Source organism: Chiloscyllium punctatum, chromosome 39 (assembly GCF_047496795.1).
Source record: "Chiloscyllium punctatum isolate Juve2018m chromosome 39, sChiPun1.3, whole genome shotgun sequence".
In the NCBI taxonomy this organism is placed as follows: Eukaryota; Metazoa; Chordata; class Chondrichthyes; order Orectolobiformes; family Hemiscylliidae; genus Chiloscyllium; species Chiloscyllium punctatum.
In genome coordinates, this window is record NC_092777.1 from 46,340,404 (window position 1) to 46,358,012 (window position 17,609).

General features: G+C 39.8%; 1 protein-coding gene across 1 annotated transcript in view; it reads right to left on the reverse strand.

Annotated features, from left to right (window-relative positions):
* The window catches only part of LOC140464011 (cAMP-dependent protein kinase type I-alpha regulatory subunit), a 49,870-nt gene that overhangs the window by 19,594 nt on the left and 12,667 nt on the right, over positions 1 to 17,609 (reverse strand). Inside the window, exons 2-6 of the mRNA XM_072558604.1 lie at positions 13,248 to 13,421; positions 12,416 to 12,507; positions 7,099 to 7,160; positions 4,164 to 4,210; positions 2,943 to 3,101 (exon numbers count right to left, since the gene is read on the reverse strand). Coding sequence (XP_072414705.1) covers positions 2,943 to 3,101; positions 4,164 to 4,210; positions 7,099 to 7,160; positions 12,416 to 12,507; positions 13,248 to 13,421 — 534 coding nt within the window. The remainder of the gene's footprint in view (positions 1 to 2,942; positions 3,102 to 4,163; positions 4,211 to 7,098; positions 7,161 to 12,415; positions 12,508 to 13,247; positions 13,422 to 17,609) is intronic.

Consider the following 17,609-nt stretch of genomic DNA (forward strand, 5'->3'; position numbering starts at 1 on the left):
GACCTTGTCTATTTATCCTATCCACGTCCCTCATGATTTTATAAATCTGTCCTATCCAGAGGAAGCATGACAAATCAAATCTTGCTAGTTACCACACCAGCTTTCTCACAACAGTATTATGACGGATGGGGTGTACAAAGTTAAAAATCACAACACCAGGTTATAGTCCAACAGGTTTAATTGGAAGCACTAGTTTTCGAAACGCCGCTCCTTCATCAGGTGGTTGTGGAGCACACAATTGCCAGACAGAATTTATAGCAAAAGTTTACAGTGTTGAAAAATAGCTTGATTGTTTGTTGAGTCTTTCATCTGTTGGAATACCATGATAGTTTCATTTCTTGCATGTGTAAATCACAAATTATTTTTTAAATTACATTTTCAGATTAATTGTAACAATTGGTGTTAGCCAGACAATGTTGAAGGTGTTAGTCCCTGGTGTTCCCTGTCTATGCCATAATGTTTAGACTGATTCTAATCTAAAAAGTGAGTTAACAGAGTCTTAGATAGATTCATGCAGTTTTAGAGCAAAGTACAATATAACTCTGCAAGTACAAATTCACCCCACAAACATATGTGTGCATGTGGGTCTGTGTGTGCGCATCTGTCTGTCTATGGTGGATGAATGGGCACCGCACAACAATCAACAGACAGGAGTGTTCCCTTCCAGTTGGGGAACACTTCAGCAGACCAGGACATTCAACCTCAGACCTTCGGGTGACCATCCTCCAAGGCAGACTTCAGGACAGGCAGCAGCAAAAGGTGACCGAACAGAGGCTGATAGCTAAGTTCTGTACCCATAGGGAGGGCCTCAATGGGGACCTTGGGTTCGTGTCACACTATAGGTGACCACCATTGCACTATATATATACACAACCCCGACCCCAGACAGAGACAGACAGACAGACAGACAGACACACACACACACACACACACAAAAAGACCCACATGCACACATATATATATACACGTTTGTGGAGTGAATTTGTACTTGCAGAGTTACATTGTACTTTGCTCAAAAACTGCATGAATTCATGCAAGACTGTTCTCTCACTTTTTAGATTAGAATCAGTCTAAACATTATGGCACAGAGAATACAGGAGGCGAACACCTTCAACATATTGTCTGGCTAACACCAATTGTTACAGTTAGCCTGAGAATGTAACTTTAAAAAAAAAAACTTTGTGATTTACTCATGAAAGAAGTGAAATTATCAGTATTCCAACAGATGAAAGACTCAACAAACAAACAAGGTATTTTTCAATGTATAATTTCAGTTACATCACACTGTAAACTTTTGCTATAAATTCTGTGTCTGACAATTGCGTCCTCTACGACCACCTGAAGGAGGAGCGGTGCTCCAAAAGCTAGTGCTTCCAATTAAACCTGTTGGACTATAACCTGGCGTTGTGATTTTTAAACTTTGAACACCCCAGTCTAACACCGGCATCTCCAAAGCATGATGGATGGGGGTCAGCAGTGCTATCAAACAGCATTTGCTTAGCAATAACTGGCTGGCTGACCCTCAATTTGTTACACCAGGGTTACTGAGTTCCTGAACTCATTACAACCTTAGTTCAAGCATTGACAACAAAAAAAAAGGTGAACTCCAGGAAAGTGGGGTGGGGGGGGGGGGGGGGGGGGGGGGGGGGGGGGGGGGGGAAGAGAAGAGAGGAGAGAAGGGGGGAAACGGCACATGACATCAAGGCCACATTTAACATCAAGTTGGTCTTACAAAACTAGAGTCAAGGGCATCAGAAGGAAGGCTCTTTGCAGGTTAAATGCATAATTAACACAAAGAAATATGGTTTTGGCTGTTAGATGTTAGTCATCTATGCATTACTTCCCCAGAGCAGTGTCCTAGGCCCAATTGCTTTTAGCTGCTTTAATGGCCTTCCCTCCAACGCAAGGTCAAAAGTGGGAAAGTTTGCTGATGATTGCAGAATGTTCAGCACAATTCAGGAGACTGCTTTAGTACCTGCAGACTACGTCCAAATGCAGCAAGACCAGAATAATATCTAGATTTGGACTGAAAGTGACCGGTAACATTCATACCACACAAGTGTCGGGCAAAGAATATCTCCAAAGACAGCCAACCTAAACATCACTATTTGATATTCAATGACAATAACATTATTGAATCACTAACATCATCCTGGACATTACCGCAAGTCCAGTACAGTTCCTGGTCTGTCATATACTTTGGCTACAAGAGCAGGTCAGAAGTTAGGAATCCAGGTGAATCACCTTCTGATCCCTCAGACTGATGTACAAGGCCCAGATCAGGTGTGTGATGGAATATACCAGACTTGTATCATACCCATGACTTGTCTAGATGAGTGAACGTCCAATCAGCTGGACACCATCCAGGACTAAACAGTCTGCTTGACTGGCATTAGTCACCTTCCATCACCAACAGTTGGAGAAATAAGTACCATCTACAAGATGCACTGCAGAAATTCACTAAAGTTCCCTCGACTGCAACTTACAAATCCACAACTAATTTCATCTCCAGAGGTAATAGCTACATGGAAACACCAGCATCTTCCAGGCCCTCTTCAGGCAATTCACCATCCAGACTTGGAAATAGATTGATGTTATTTCAAGGTCACTGGGCCAAACTCCTGAAATGCGTTCCCAACATCAAATGCACGGCAGCCTCAAGAACATCTAGAGATTGTCAACTGGTGCTGGCCCAACAAGTGAAACCCACACTAAATAAAATAAAGCCTTTCTTCCAATTTGAGATAGATCCGTACAAATAAAAAAAGCAGCTTCTAAAATATCTACAAATGCAACTAGTTGTCACCAATTTTGTTGCAATTATCAAACCCCAATGATAAGCATATGTTGACTAGAAAATATTTTGGAAAATAATAATTAAATTCAAAAATGTTGATTTGCAGTAAGCAAAGCAATATTGTGTGTGCTGATCACTGTCTTACCATTAAGATTCTCCTATAACTATCCCGGTCAATACCCCACAATTTCACATTGGTCTTTGCTCTGACAGTTGCTGCTCTTGGGGTTCCATAAATCAGTGCAAGTTCTCCAAAACTGCCACCTTCCCCAATGCTGGTCACCCATTCATTGTTAACGTAAACCTAAAGCAAAAGGATTCAACAAAAATTCAAAATTAGAATCAAACCAGTTTGAACTGTCACTCAACATTTGAAATTTATTTAATTATGAGGTATTGTGAACACAGCAAATGATAGGTGAAAATTAAGTTGTTTAGATCTATTCGGCATATAGAAATATTTTGAAGCATTATAATGGAAATAGCATTCAGATGTTCAACTCACTTTTCTCTCAACTTATTAAAATGACAAATTTTATTAAAATCTGAGCATAGAAATTAGTTCATTGAAAAATTTACACTGGGTTTGCATTCCTATAAAATTGGAGGGGCAGTAAATATTTCCTTTACAGCTCGAACCGATTTTCTTTGATATTAGCATGGTAACAAATTTGTGACTACTACTGACATCCCAGAAGCAATAAGTAACTAAAGAAATAGAAACACTATCTTTAGTAAAAAGAAAATTCTCATTTGCAACATACACAGCCTTCCTACTAGTACCACACTTAGGATCAACTGACAGAAGTGATTCAGCAATTATGGCAATTCCCCCAAGAATTAAGTACCAAATTTTCTAACTTTGGCAGGGTGCCACTGTGTCCATCAGTTCCTAATCTCTTAGATCTTACTCAGCCAGAAAAGTCTACTTACTAAACTATAGGAGAAAATTGCAAACTTTAATGTTAACCTGTCTGACAAACAGTGGATACTTCTTGAGCACTGTGTTGCTATAAGCATTGTAATGAAGTTGTACATGATTAAACGTCTCAAATCCTGTGGTATTGATAGTACGAGAAAACTTCCAGATTTCTGCATTTATATACCACAGCTTGATATAGATGTGCAGCCTGATGTTAGGCTTACCACACAAGGACACTTATTACATGAGGGAATGTATACTACATTGTCATAAAACCTGTATCCAAAATTAAGAATTCCAGCTTGTACCAAGTTCCAAAAATTAACAGAAAGCAAGATGTGCCAGTCAAACAATGCAATGGATGAACCTTTGCACACCTAGTTTGAAATAGTAGGGCCAAACTAAAAGATTCCACTGTTTTATATTGATTCATTCAAAACTTACATCCATCTCTCCTTGATCAATGACATAGAAGTTGTCCCCTTCATCACCTAAGGGAACAAAAATATATAATCAAAATTTCTGCATAGTATAACAGTTCAAAGAAAATGCAACGCTACACAAGTATTTTTAAAAGCACTTCTTCCCCACCCCAAAGAACATTACTCACCCTCAACACTGCTCCCATCTCACCACCCCCTCCCAAAGAACTGATCTAGTTTAAAGTCTCTCAATTTCCTTCATTAAATAGAAGTTTGATTGCAAACTCCAAAAGCTATCAATATACCAGCAGATTCCTGGCTCTGAACTCATTTCATTCACTAAGAATTTAAATCTCTAATATGCATCTAGTCTCTCAAGTAACTGTGGTTTCTACATGAATTAGTGAGAAACACTGGAGGCCATACAATCCATGCTTTTGTCAGCTCTTTGAAAGAACAGTCCTATATATGTGCTTTTTTTCCAAGACCTGAAAAATTTTCCCTCAGCTAATACTTATACAATTTAAGCATGAAAGGTGTTATGGCATTTGCTGCTTCCAGCATTTGAGGCAGTGTATCCCAGAGCTTAACAATTCATTCTGTATTTTATTTTTGTCAAGGGTGTGGTGCTGGAAAAGCTCAGGTCAAGCAGCATCCAAGAAGCAGGAGAATCAATGTTTCGGGCATAAGCCCTTCATCAGGAATGAGGCTTGTGAGCCCGGGGGCTGAGAGATAAGTGGGAGGGGTGTATGGTTGGTGGGGACGTAGCTGCGAGTGCTATAGGTAGATGAAGGTGGGGGGAGAGGTTGATAGGTTGGAGAGGAGGGTGGAGCGGATAGACGGGAAAGGTGATGGACAGGTCAAGAGAGCAGTACTCAGTTGGAGACTTGAAACTGGGATAATGACAGGGGGAGGCGGGGGGGAAAAAAAAAAGAAAGAGAGAAAGAGGAAAAAGGTGAAATCCACTGATCCCGCTTGGTTACGGATCCCAAGGCAGAATATGAGGCATTCTTCCTCCAGGTGTCAAGTAGTAAGGGTTTGACAATGACGGCAGCCCAGGAAGTGCACGCCTTTGGTTGAGTGGAAGGGGGAAGTTTAAGTTTTCAGCTACGGGCAGTGGGATTGGTTGGTACAGGTATCGCCGATGCTCTCAAACCATCCACAAGTTGGCATCCTGTCTCCCTGAGATAGAGGAGACCATATCAGGTGCAAAAAAGATAAAGATGACATTGGTGGAGATACAGGTAAATTCCTGTCAGATGTGGAAGGATCCTTTGGGACCTTGGACGAAGGTGTGGGCGCAGGTTTTGTGCTACCTGTGGTGGCAGGGGTAGGTGCGGCGTGGATCTGATGAGGGAATCGCGGAGGGAATGGTCTCTCTGAAACGATGACAGGGCGGGGAAGGAAATCTCTCTGGTGGTGCCTGTTTCAGACCAAAATAACCTTTCGCACATTAATCCAAATGCAGTTCCAATGTAGTCCTGCATAGTGCATTACTAGACCCCTTGGTGTTCATAGTACGTCAATAATTTGGATTTAAATGGGAGGTAGAACTGCATGTTAGACACCTATAAAAAGGGGAGAATTTTCAATGGTAAGTGACATACTTGAAGGGCATTAGGTTGCTAAGGTACATGCAGAGGACACAAAAATTGGCTGATAATGAGGAAGAAAGCTGTAACCTACAGGAAGATATCAATGGACTAGTCAGATGGGGAGAACACTGGTAAAAGTAGTTTAACAAAGAAAATTGAGAGATAGTGCATTTGAAAAAAGACTGAAAACGTAAGTGAAAACACAGTAACCAGTGGATATCGAGACAGGTAGAGGAACAATGGGACCTTGTTCTGCATGCACACTGATGGTGAATGGACAGGTAGATAAGGCTGTCAAAAAAGGCATTTGAAATACTCATTTTTTTTGGTTGAGTTACACAATTTAACAATGGAAACATTATGCTGGAACTGTATAAAATTATACAGTTAGAGTACTGCATGCAATTCTGATCACAACAACAAGAAAAATGTGACTGCATTAGAGAGGGTACAGCTGCTAAGACTGGAGAATTTTAGTTAGGAGAACAGGTAGGGGTTGTTTTCTTTGAAGCAGAAGACAAAGAGGTATCGAACTGAAGTGCATTAAATGAGAAAGGGCTGAGATAGAGTAGACAGAATGATGTTATTTTCTTTAGTTGAGGGGTCGTTAAAGCAATATCACCTGATTAATAGACAGGAGATTTAGACAAAATGTGGTGAAGTTCTTTCACCAATGTAGCAGTCAGGATGTCAGAAATTTTCCTGAAAAAGATGATAGGACAAACCCCCCAAAAAATCAAGTTGTTAGATATATACTTGAAAGTGCCATAATTCACAAGTGGAGTGACTATGAAGGCTATTTCACGGAGAGTCAAATGCCCTCCCTGTAAATCCCATGATTCAATCCGGTTCACTCTTGCTGGCTATGGTTACCAAGTAGAATAATGTTAATTTTCCAAGAAATGCATTTTTCCTACTTCCCAATATTATACAATTGCTACATTGCTCTTCATATCAAAAATAATTTTCCAAGAAATGCACTTTTCCTACTTCCCAATATTATACAATTGCTACATTGCTCTTCATATCAAAAATGTTATTTTGAGCAAACATATACAAGATAATCAGTGTTACAGATAATCATGATGGCACCCAGTCAGGGAGACATGGAAGCAAAACTGAGCTGTTGTATCAATCTACAGAACTTGGGAAGGAGAAAATTTGGAAACAAATGAGAAAAATCACCTTTAACATAATAGGTATCCTTGGAGATAAATCTAAAAATCATAATATGTATTCTGATTCTCTGCATTCATGCTACTTGAAATAAAAGCACAAGCAAAGGATGTAGTTCATTCTGTTAAAAAACAATCTTAAATGCAGACACAATAACTGTAAATGGTAAAGGAGGTAGATTTTTACCTTGTTGAATGACTGTTTCACCAGCAATGTAAGTGACTGGAAACATTGCATCAAAAATATCACTGTAAGAAATAAAAATTCCAAGTGAAGAGTTGCTTAACTGAATTATTTTAACAAACATAGCACAGGCAGAGGTAGCTGGCAGGCTAAGATCCTTGTACGAATTGATAGATTAAGCTCTGTCAAAATAAAACTCACCATGTTTTCATTCCGTTGACATTAACTCCTACCAGAACAATATAGCATATTAAGCTTTGAAGCATTGTTTCTTCTAAGCTGTGTAGTCACACAACTGGCAGCTGCCCATAAGTTCTCTCAGACCATTCAAAAGCCACCCTCTTAAGGTGCTGTGCTCCCACAGCTATGACAAAATATTAAAGGCTAGTATGTATTTCAAGAATACACTGAAACAAAACAGATATTGCTTAGGAAGATCCACATAAACCATATATCAGTACTTGCTCATGATTCTGAAGCAGTTCTTCTGTCCTAAGTACGAATACTAGGACAAATAGGAGAGAATTCTGTGAAGACTGAATATGCAATTTAAGTACTTAGATATCAACAAAATTATGTAGAAAGTGAGAAACCTCAGCCAACGAAACTGACCCATTGGAAAAGTAGGATTCAAAATCATGGGTCTTCAAAGATGAGGTGAAACAAATTAAAGTTGTGCTTGTCCAGCTATGTTTGATGCAGACTTGGGCAGGAAATGGCTGAATGCATTCCTCACCGCAAATCGTTTCCCCCACTGTTAAATTCAATAACTCCCAACCCCTAAATACAAGGTTGCATTATAGAGAACTTTACTTTTTCTCCCCAAACACCAAAACATTTTATAAATAATTACTTGTAAAGCATTGTGGGTGGTTGCAGACATCAACTCATATGCAGATTGTCTCAGCTGAGTTTTTATACAACCTATGTTCAATTGATCAATGGTTGAGGGACTTAGTGGAAAAAAGAAACTTGACAAGACCACCTACCCTACTTCAAACAAGGATTTTGAATCTTGTACATCCACCTGATCCGACAGAAGGAAGCTCGGTTTAACACATATTACTCAATTTTGTACTGCAATGAAGGACTAATATGAGCTGAAAAATGCGTCGCTGGAAAAGCACAGCAGGTCAGGCAGCAAAGGAGCAGGAGAATTGACGTTTCGGGCATAAACCCTTCTGAAGAAACGTCGATTCTCCTGCTCCTTTGATGCTGCCTGACTTGCCGCGCTTTTCCAGCGACACATTTTTCAGCTCTGATCTCCAGCATCTGCAGTCCTCACTTTCTGCTGAAGGACTAATATGCCTACAATTCCTTAGTGAGTTTAACCAATCAACTGAAAGTCATAGAGATGTACAGCACGGAAACAGACCTTTCAGTCCAACCCGACCAGCTGTCCCACCTGCCAGCACCCACCCCATATCCCTCCAAACCCTTCCTATTCATATACCCATCCAAATGCCTCTTAAATGTTGCAAATGTACCAGCCTCCACCACATCCTCTGGCAGCTCATTCCATACACGTACCACCCTCTGCATGAAAAGGTTACCCCATAGGTCTCTTTTATATCTTTTCCCCTCTCACCCTAAACCTATGCCCTCTAGTTCTGGACTCCCCAAACCAGGGAAAAGACTTCGTCCATTTATCCTATCCATGCCCCTCATAATTTTGTAAATCTCTATAAAGGTCAACCCTCAGCCTCCGACACTCCAAGGAAATCAGCCCCAGCCTGTTCAGCCTCTTCCTGTAGCTCAGATCCTCCAACTCTGGCAACATCCTTGTAAATCTTTTCTAAACCCTTCCAAGTTTCACAACATATTTTCAATAGAAAGGAGACCAGAACTGCACACAATATTCCAACAGTGGCCTAACCAATGTCCTGTATAGCCGCAACATGACATCCCAACTCCTATACTCAATACTATTCCTTCGCTACCCTATCTACCTGCAACTCCACTTTCAAGGAACTTTGAACCTACACTCCAAGGTCTCTTTGTTCAGGAACACTCCCTAGGACCTTACCATTAAGTGTATAAGTCCTGCTAAGATTTGCTTTCCCAAAATGCAGCACCTCGCATTTATCTGAATTAAACTCCATCTGCCACTTCTCAGCCCATTGGCCCATCTGGTCCAGATCCTGTTGTAATCTGAGGTAACCCTCTTCACTGTCCACTACACCTCAAATTTTGGTGTCATCTGCAAACTTACTAACTGTACCTCTTCTGCTCGCATCCAAATCATTTATGTAAATGACAAAACGTAGAGGGCCCAGCACCGATCCTTATGGCACTCCACTGGACACAGGCCTCCGGTCTGAAAGACAACCCTCTGTCTTCTACCTTTGAGCCAGTTCTGCATCCAAATGGCTAGTTCTCCCTGTATTCCATGAGATCTAACCTTGCTAATCAGTCTCCCATGGGGAACCTTGTCAAACACCTTACTGAAGTCCATATAGATCACATCTACTGCTCTGCCCTCATCAATTTTCTTTGTTACTTCTTCAAAAAACTCAATCAAGTTTGTGAGACATGATTTCCCATGCACAAAGCCATGTTGACTATCCCAAATCAGTCCTTGCCTTTCCAAATACATGCACATCCCGTCCCTCAGGATTCCCTCCAACAACTTGCCCACCACTGAGGTCAGGCTCACTGGTCCAGAGTTCCCTGGCTTGCCCTTACCGCCTTTCTTAAACAGTGACACCACGTTTGCCAACCTCCAGTCTTCCAGGACCTCACCTGCGGCTATCGACGATACAAATACCTCAACAACAGGCCCAGCAATCACTTCTCTAGCTTCCCACAGAGTTCTCGGGTACATCTGATCAGGTCCTGGGGATTTATCCACCTTTAACCGTTTCAAGACATGCAGCACTTCCTCCTCTAATCTGGACATTTTGCAAGATGTCACCATCTTTCCCTATAGTCTATATCTTCCATATCATTTTCCACAATAAATTACTGATGCAAAATATTCATTTAGTATTTCCCCCATTTTCTGTGGCTCCACACATAGGCCGCTTTGCTGATCTTTGAGGGGCCCTATTCTCTCCCTAGTTACCCTTTTTGTCCTTAATATATTTGTAAAAACCCTTTGGATTCTCCTTAGTTCTATTTGCCAAAGCTATCTCATGTCCCCGTTTGGCCCTCCTGATTTCGCTCTTAAGAATACTCCTACTTTCTTTATACTAAGGATTCACTCCATCTATCCTATCTATACCTGACATATGCTTCCTTCTTTTTCTTAACCAAACCCTCAATTTCTTTAGTCATCCAGCATTCCCTATACCTACCAGCCTTCCCTTTCACCCTGACAGGAATATACTTTCTCTGGATTCTTGTTAACTCGTTTCTGAAGGCTTCCCATTTTCCAGCCATCCTTTTACCTGCAAACATCTGCCTCCAATCAGCTTTCAAAAGTTCTTGCCTAATACCGTCAAAATTGGCCTTTCTCCAATATTGAACTTCAACTTTTAGATCTGGTCTATCCTTTTCCATCAGTATTTTAAAACGAATAGAATTATGGTTGCTGGCCCCAAAGTGCTCCCCCACTGACACCTCAGTCACCTGCCCTGCCTTATTTCCCAAGACTAGGTCAAGTTTTGCACCTTCTCTAGTAGGTACATCCACATACTGAATCAGAAAATGGTCTTGCACATACTTAATAAATTCCTCTCCATCTAAACCTTTAACACTATGGCAGTCCCAGTCGATGTTTGGAAAGTTAAAATGCCCTACCATATTATTCTTACAGATAGCTGAGATCTCCTTACAAGTTTGTTTCTCAATTTCGCTCTGACTATTGGGGGGTCTATAATACAATCCCATTAAGGTGATCATCCCTTTCTTATTTCTCAGTTCAACCCAAATAACTTCCCTGGATGTATTTCTGGGAATATCCTCCCTCAGCACAGCTGTAATGCTATCCCTTATCAAAAATGCCACTCCCCTCCTCTCTTGCCTCCCTTTCTATCCTTCCTGTAGCATTAGTATCCTGTAACATTAAGCTGCTAGTCCTGCCCATCCCTGAGCCATGCTTCCATAATTGCTATGTTATCCAAGTCCCATGTTCCTAACCATGCCTTCCCTGTTAGGCCCCTTGCATTGAAATAAATGCAGTTTAATTTATTAGTCCTACCTTGTCCCTGCCTGCCCTGACTGTTTGACTCACTTCTGTTCTCAGCTGTACCCGTCACAGATTGATCTCTTTCCTCACTATCTCCCTGGGTCCCACCCCTCCACCTTACCAGTTTAAATCCTCCCGAGCAGTTCTAGCAAATTTCCCTGCCAGTATATTAGTCTCCTTCCAATTTAGGTGCAATCCGTCCTTCTTGTACAGGTCACTTCTACCCCAAAAGAGATTCCAATCATCCAAAAATGTGAATCCTTCTCCCATACACCAGCTCCTCAGCCATGTGTTCATCTGCTCTATCCACCTATTCCTGCCCTCACTAGCTCGTAGCACTGGGAGTAATCCAGATACTTCTATTCTTGAGGACTTCCTTTTTAAATTTTTGCCTAACTCTCTGTAATCTCCCTTCAGAATCTCAACCTTTTCCCTTGCAATGTCATTGTTCCACATCGGAACCAATGACCTCCTGCTGGCTCCTCTCCCCCGTGAGAACATTCTGCACCCTCTCAGACATCCTTGATCCTGGCACCTGGGAAACACTACACTATTCTGCTTTTTCTCTGCTGGCCACAGAAACGTCTGTCTGTACCTCTGACTACAGAATCCCCTAACACAATTGATCTCCTGGAAGCCGACGTACCCCTCGTTGCATTAGAACCAGCCTCGATACCAGAAACTTGGCTGTTCATGCTACGTTCCTCTGAGAATCCATCACCCCCTACATTTTCCAAAACAACATACTTGTTTGAAATGGGTATATCCACAAAAGACCCCTGCCCTAGGTGCCGACCTCTCTCACCCTTCCTGGAGTTAACCCATCTGTGACTGTATCTGAGACATTCCCCCTTCCTATAACAGCCATCCATCACATACTGTTGCAAATTCCTCATCACTTCTGTCTGTCTCTCCAACCGATCCACTCGCATCCAACAGCATTTATGGCAGATATTATCCGCAGTGACCCTTAAAACTCTTTAAACTCCCACATCTGACAAGTAGTGCATATCACTGCCAAGGCCATTTTTGCTCCTTCACAATCTACAGCCCCAGAAAATAACACTGTCTTATTCCTCTACAAACACTGCCACAGGTTAAATTAGAAGTGATCAAACAAAAATCAGATGCACTGTTAAAAACATTATTTTTTCTTCTGCAATTAGTTAGATCAAATCAGAACCACCTCACCTCCTTTCATTGTCATCCAAATGTGAGAACAGCACATTCTTTTCAATAGCCTTAGCTAGAGCAGCCATAGTCTTGTAATCCTTAGGAATTACCTATACAGTGATTCAAAAAAATGCTTTTAATAGATAATTGGTAGAGTTTCCATTCTGGAAAATTACACTTAGTCATATGATAGTTCTAGCTTTCAGTAAAATGCAGTGCCATAATAACAGAAGTAAAATCTTCAATTAATCCATGCAATCAAACACTTGTCCATTTGAAAAATGCTTTATGTATTTAAGAGTGCTAAACATTATAAATAAGCGTCCATTTTTCTTATCTGAGTAAATAATTTTAAAACTACAGAATGATATTGAAAAACTACACAGAACCATTTAATTACAAGACGAGTAAACACTAGTTTATTTCTTAGCAAACTGACGTTTCGATACAATTTTTTAAAATGTGTATTCTAATGCAAAGAAAATGATCACAATAATTCGAAGTTTTCTTGAATGAGTGAAATCTGGCAATTTCAAAAGTGTGCATGATCAACAAAAATAAAGAGACGCAGATAAGTTTTGTTGCAAATCACTTATATTACCTTTCTTTGATCTTTCATACCAGACGGGCAGTCTGTCCAGATTACATTAACATTAGTAATGGAAACTTGACCTTTGTCTTGCAACTAAATGTCACAGTTGAGAATAAGCTTCACTATGTGGCCTATGAAACTTATGTATAACTATTAATTAGCTAGTATATGACCTGAAGTAACTTTGCATTGAAGGAGTGACTACATAATCTGTCCAAAAAAAACCGAACATTCTTTTGCTGAAAAGTATGTTTCTACCTTTCTCACATATGACGCAGCATCTTCTTCAGTGTAAACCTCAGCACTAATTGCCCCACGCCGCCGTCGTCCCTTCACCACTGGGTTCATGGGTGGAGGTGGAGAAATTTCATCCTCACGTGAGTCAGATCGTGAACCTGATTTCTGTTGATTGTGCATCTGTCTTGCCTCCTCCTATTTTTGCCAAAAATACAAGAAATGTTACCTTCACTTTCATCAGAGGCATACAGACTGAATGGCTTTTCCTAGCATTGTCAGCATCATTCTATGATTAGGAAGAAAAAGTACAGTATTCTGAACAAAAATCACAGCCAATTCTTTTCGTTCTGCAGCATGAAAACAGTAAACTTGAATTTTAAAAAATCTTTGCAAACCAAAGCATTCACCTCGAGTTCTTTCAAGGAACTGTAAAGAATTGTTTACATATGTCAACATAAATGCTTTCAAGATGCATAATACAGGATTCTTCCCACTGTCTCACGTACAGTGCAAAACAACACAGTCAGTTGGAAAGGCAGACCAAAGATTTCTGCAAACTAGAACTCAGCATTTTGCAAAGATACCTGGATAGCATATCATTCTTTTACCATTACAACAAAAAGACCATACTTTTTCATCTGTAAATTGATAGCCTTTATCTCAGGTTTAAAAAAACTACACATAAGATTTAGCAATTCCCACTTGTGCACTGTAGCCATACAAATGAACCATATGATCTAAAACACTGGTAAGTATTTCAATGCAAGTTTAAGCAACTCCTGTTAACTGCTCTGATTTTAACTTACAATTCTAAGACAGGGCGAGCAAACCTACACCCTAAACCTCAACTTGAGCTACAAACCTTCACAAACCTTGCGAATTCTAAGACAAATTGCCATACCAAAAAGTATTGACACCTAGTTTCTATTGCCTGGTCATACCTAACCAACTGCACAAATCCAGAATCTTATCAATTTAACATCACACCATGCAAATGGCAGAAAGCTCCTGAGCACATTAGTCTTATTTTCCAAATCATTTTTCATCCAGGCATTATAGGGCAGCATCTGCAAATGTTAATCTATAATTCAAATTTTGTATACATGTATCTTATATAATGGCTCAGTCTTTATACTTAACAGCACAGGAATGGCATTTACTGCTGACCTCAAAACTATCCACAAGAACTTTATGGGGAAAATCAATGATAAATTTGTCATGACTGTATGGCAATCACATTAAACAGACTGAGCAGCCAATTAAATTAAGAATATTCACAAACAAATGAGTTAAAATCAAGTTATAATTGATTCAATTATTTTACAAAAAAGATTGGAACATGCACATGGCTTTAAGATAGAAGCTGAAATATCAAACTTAAGTTGAATTTTTTTTTGGAATCAGAATGGAGAGAACATCGACCCAGTCAGTTTTTCAGACTGGTTCGTGGAATAACAGGACTGGCAAATGACAAAAGACTAGATTAACTAAGACTACAATCACTGAAGTTATAAGGGGAAATCTCAGAAACCTGTAAAGGCCATTTAGGACTAGAATGAGGAGAAATCTCTTCTCCCAGCACATGGTGAGCTTGTGGAATTCTCTAGCACAATAAAATGGTCTAGGCAAATATATTGAACATTTTCACAGAGTTAGATTAAGTTTTTCAGGCTAAAGTGACTGAAGGATATGGGGAGAAAAAGCAGGAACAGAATACTGAGCAGGATAATCAGGCATCATATTCAATGGCACAGTAGGCTAGAAGGATCAAATGACCTACTCAGTTTCCTATTTAGGTTTATATGCTTGTTTTTAATTTCAGGGTTAAAGACACTTCTGCAGTAAATAGAACTTCGAAACGTAGAAGTTTGCCACACCTCAATCAACAACATTAATATTTTGATTAAAGCAAAAAACTGGAAATGCTGAAGACCTGAAACAAATTGTTGGAGAAGCTCCACAGATCTGACAGTATCCGTGGAGAGACAGCAGAGTTCATGTTGAGTCCAATGACTCTTCAGAACAACAGGGTATTTTAATTGCTTGCTTACAATAAAATTTGGCTGCATCTAAAGTTTTAGGCACAAATTCACAGCTGACTCAAATCCAGTGTGTAAGTTCAGGAAATCTTGGGATCTGAACTTGAATGGGGCAAGGTGCTATACCAAAATAAATAAATATCAGAACAATAAACAAGAGTACATGCTCGGTTATTTGAGCCTGCTATGCCATTCAATAAGATCATGGCTGATTCGATTTTAACCTCAACTCTGCACTCTGGCATATCTCCAATAATCGTTCACCCCTTTGGTAATTAGGAATCTACCACTGCATTCAAAATATTTGAAAATTCTGTATCCACTGCCTTTCAAAGAAAGGAATTCCAAGGACTTAACCCTCAATTCTTTTCCCCTCATCTGCACCTTATCTCTGTCTCTTATCTTTGAATTATGACCCATCGTTACAGATTCTCCAACAGGAGTAAACATCCTTTCCACATCCACCCGGTCAGGTCCCTCGGGATCTTATGTTTCAATTAAGTCACCTGTATCTTCTAAACTCCAGAGGGTAAAAGGTCGAGCCTATCTAGCTTTATCTCAAGGCAAGCCACTCACTCCAGGTATTAGCCTCTTCAACCTTCTCAGAACTACTTCCAATATATTAACATTCTTCTCCAAGAGTGACCAGTACTGTACACTGGACACCAGACAGTCTCAACAAGTAACTGAAGCATAACCTCCCGACTCTTTCATTCAATTCCCCTCTCATAACATGTGCTTTCCTGTTTACTTGCTGTACCTGCATACTAAGCTACTGCCATTCATGTATCTAAGACATTTGAATCTCTCTGTACCCTCTTATTTAGATATTATCCTGCTTTTTATTCTATACCAAAATGGGTAATTTCACACTTCCCCACACTCTACTCCACTTTCCACATCTTTGCCCATTCACCTAACCAATCTATGTCCCTTTCTAGACTCCTTATATCCTCTTCAGAACTCACATTCCTACCTATTCTATCCACAAAATTAGCTACCATACTATCACTCCCTTCAACCAAATAATCTATATAAATTGTAAAGGACTGAGGCCTTAGCACTAAATGCTGTGGCACTCCACACACTATATCCTGCCAGCCTGAAGATGACCCCATTTGTCCCTCTCTGCTTCCTGTTAGCCAACCTTGTTAGCCTATCCATTCCAATACCAGATGGTTTTATTTTCTGCAATAACTTTTGTTTGGACACCTTATGAACTGTCTTTGGGAACTTCATGTACAAAACATACACTGGCTCCCCTTTATCAACAGTCCGAGTTTCTTCTTCAAAGAACTCCAATAAATTAGTTAAAACATGATTTCCTTTTGACAAAGCCACATTGGCTCTAGCTTATTACCTTGAGCACATCCATGCCCTGTCATAACATTTTTTTAATAAAAATGTAAGATCTTCTCTCGGATAGATGTTCAGTAAACTAGCCTGTGGTTTTGTGTTTTCTAACTCCTTTTGAATAAAGGAGTTACAGGAATTAATGTCCAATCTAAAGGAATCTTCCCTGAATCTTGACCGCTCTATAAAATTAAAACTAGCATATCAATGACCTCATTATTTCTTTTAACACCCGAAGATGAAAACTACCATGACCCAGGGACTTGTCAACTCAGTTCCACCGATTTACTTAGTAACACTTACTTAGCAATTTTAATTTTCTTGAGTTCCTTCTTTAATATCCAGAATGCTGGTGCCCTCTTGTCAAGACAGACACAGATGAGGCAGAATCAAAGAAAATAAAAATATAAAACAAGATCTCTGGCATGTCAACCTTTTTCTCTGAAAGTTAGCATCACATAATTGCAGGGCATATTTTTGGGAAATTTCAAGCCATTACTGCTTCAATTGCAGAGAATAAATGTTTAATAGTTTGAAACTCCCTGAAAATGAATGTCAATTTTTTAAGATAATATTTGACAAAAAAATCATTTCCCCCATTTGGGATTGTTATGCAGCAAAAGAGAAAAACACATTGGTTATACCATCTTTGCAAGCACAAAACACAAACTCCACGTTAGACTGGATTCTAAGATTTCTTTCCCATTATATAAAAAGTTTCCCAAACTCACTCAACAAGCATTAAGGGAGCTTTATTGAATTTTTTTTTCCATTTTTGCTTGTAATTGGCAAACCTGCTGCCTAATAAGAAACATCCAAACAGATGCTACAAGTTCACTCAAAGACTTTGCAAAACCTTTTCTTCTATGAACTTAAGGAACTCATTCCCAATAGTATCATTGAAAAGTGGGAACAATTTGCAACATTGAACTGCTGGAACGGTCAGAAATGGATAGTAATTTTTCCACCTCACTCAAAGTCCAACTCAAGT